Source organism: Diadema antillarum, unplaced genomic scaffold (genome assembly GCF_040938485.1).
Source record: "Diadema antillarum isolate AM-2024a unplaced genomic scaffold, OU_Dant_1.0 scf00000032, whole genome shotgun sequence".
In the NCBI taxonomy this organism is placed as follows: domain Eukaryota; kingdom Metazoa; phylum Echinodermata; class Echinoidea; order Diadematoida; family Diadematidae; genus Diadema; species Diadema antillarum.
The window spans coordinates 3,284,941-3,287,718 of record NW_027270921.1 but is presented as its reverse complement, the minus strand read 5'-3'; the positions used below and the strand labels follow the sequence as shown (position 1 = coordinate 3,287,718).

The 2,778-nt window shown below is 43.2% G+C and overlaps 1 protein-coding gene across 1 annotated transcript; it reads right to left on the bottom strand.

Moving 5' to 3' along the window:
- Nucleotides 1-208: 208 nt before the first annotated feature.
- Nucleotides 209-1,016, bottom strand: LOC139742470 (uncharacterized). Its single transcript, XM_071653012.1, has one exon. It carries the CDS (start codon nucleotides 1,014-1,016, stop codon nucleotides 531-533), a length of 486 nt encoding a protein of 161 aa, XP_071509113.1. The 3' UTR covers nucleotides 209-530.
- Between the last annotated feature and the right edge of the window lie 1,762 nt (nucleotides 1,017-2,778).

Sequence of the window (2,778 nt, the reverse complement as noted above, 5' to 3'; positions counted from 1 at the left end):
TCGGGGAACATATATAGCTACTCCACCACCTGGTCTATTTGATCTGTTGTTAATGACAATATCATAACCAGCAAGAACATTAATTGGACCTGACGCTGGAGTTTCAGCAGACCACGTTTCAGAGAGGCCTATGATAGGCAACATGGGCAAATCAATATTATCAAGAAATAAGCGAAGCTTTTCAAAGTTTCGATTAGCACTTCTTATATTCAAATGGAAACAAAATAATTCAGCTCGTTCTAGCGTTCGTAAATATTCTCTAAGGGTAGCTTCTGTAAAGTATGGCGATTGAGCAAGTTGACACGCTTCATCGTGGCTGTTAAACTCAATGTTAAGTTCATCTAGATTGTCAGCTAAGATTCTAGTTGCAGTCCTATCAAACTTGGTGTTTCTAGCAGGTACATTTTGGTCTTTTTGAAATAAAGTAACAAAGTCATCATCTGTTAAGAGATTAAAAGGAAAAATATTGTTATCCAGCATTTAGAGGAAGGATCATAGTGGTAGACAACAAACAAAGGTAATACGTATATTTACTGTAGCTTTGACAAGTCCTCTTTCCTGTTGATGACACTGATGGCGCCTCCGTCGTTTTTCTTCACGTAGATTCGCCCGTTGTGGGTCCACAGGTATTTGTATCCGGCCAGCCTCCTTGCTCTGTTTGTTTCCTTCAGCAGCTCCCTGGTGGACGCAACAAGGTTTTCGTTGACATAGATCCTTCCGTTGCCCTTAGAGTTGCTGCGGAGCCCGAGATCTTTCGTGGTGAAGTGCTGTAGCTTTCTTCGGCCGTCGTAGATCATATTTCGCGAGCGTCGGTTGGTGAATCTCACGATAATCGGCCGTGGCCCCCGCTGATCATCCTCTTTTCCTATTCGATGAGCAATGTCGATGTCGCCAGCGCTCACATCTTCGGTGATCTTCTGAGCGATCTTTAAGACGATCTTTTCAGGGTTTTCACCCTTTTCTTCTGGCACGCCGGCAATTTCAAGGTTGACCCGACGGTGGTACTGGTAATGCATGTACATTGCAAAATACTTCTTTTTGGTATTTAATCCCAACCCACCTCTTGTATATCTAACACTAACACACACACACACACACACACACACACACACACACACACACACACACACATACACACACACACATACACACATACACACACACACATAGCATATATACATGTATATGTATACACATACATACTTATATATGATCCAGTTATCTTACGTCTTTAGACAAACTGTCAAACTCGTAATTGTGCCGAGATTTGCTGCCATCGCATGCAGAGAATGTTTATGATTTTATGACAAGTTTATGTCATTCTGCGTCATACGCAGATCGAATCACTGTGTCCATCACGTACTGGATGTTTGTCCAAGATCAAAACACCATCATTTCATCCACGCACCTGTCGGCCATGAACATGGCCAAAAAAAGCCCCCCACAAAAGTGTGTATGGATATAGTGCCAATTAATAGAAAACCATCTGCTGACGGACCTAGCTATACCATATACAATGTACAGCGAAAGTAGTTGGTGAAGAGACTGACGTCTCATATGAGCGCAGTCCCAATTTCCCTGTACTTCCGCTCAGCCTTTTCCCACCCCTCAGAGATGTGTTAGACGTACATAGAATCTTAAAGTAGTGTCTGGTCGTCACACTCTAAAGTAAGGGGTCATCCTACGAGCTCGGCACTCCCGAGTCATACTGCCCACGAGATAGACATTGAAAAAAAAAATCCGTATGTCATACAATCCCGAGTCATACAACCCACGAGCTAGACACCAAGTGAAATAGGCCAATTAACTAGACTAGCCAAATAAGGCCCATGAGCTCAACACTTATAGGCAAAGAAGGCCCACTATTTGGACACTTTTCTAGGCAAACAAGGCCCACGAGCTCGATACTATGCACATTAAGCCCCATGATGTAATGTCAAGCTTTTGGGCCTTGTTAACCTTGTGTCAAGCTCTTGGGCCCTAAAATAGTTGCCTATTTTCTAGTTAGTGGACCGTATACAGCTCGTGTCCCTATATGTTAGTTGATGTCGAGCTCGTGGGCCTTGTTCACTTAGTGTGTAGCTCGTAGGCTGTCTGACTCGTGAGCTGTATGACTCATGGGCTGCGTGACTCATGGGCTATATGACTCGAGGACGTGCACCCAAAAGTAGCAGGTGGTATCAGGACCCGTCGATTGTGACCAAGTTGTCGCCTAACTCCAGATATTGGCGGCTCCGTATACGCGATCTGGGCGACCTCCCCTGCACGAATACGAGTACATCACGACAGTAACTTGATAAAGTGTCAGTAAGGAACTAAATCCCAATATATGTTCTGCTTGCTGTTATTCAACTTGTTTAGGAGCTCTCCAAAACTCCGCTTTACCCTCGGCAAGAGATGGGTTTTTGTGCCACATTTGATATTCAAACTTAAGCTACAGGCTGACTTATCGAGGAAACATTAAATTCACTGACTATTCGCCTGTTATTCATTGAAAAGCTTGCAGCTTATTTCAATGAATCGAGTGCCCGATGTTTTGACCAAATGTTCAAGTAGAATCATGACTTCAACATTGCTTTCCATAATTTATGCCAGAGAACATCCAGTCCAATTCCTGTTTGAACCGCATGTTACAGCCGATATAGACGGGACTTCGTTCAAGTTAATCTTCAAAGACAAACTTTAAATTCTTCCATGAGCAATTGAACTCAACAACAACAATAACAACAGCAGCAGCAGCAGCAGCAATAACAACAACAACAACAATAACAACAGCAG

Coding starts and splice junctions, on each gene's coding strand:
- LOC139742470 (XM_071653012.1), bottom strand. CDS start 1,016: ATGCATTACCAGTACCACCGTCGGGTCAACCTTGAAATTGCCGGCGTG.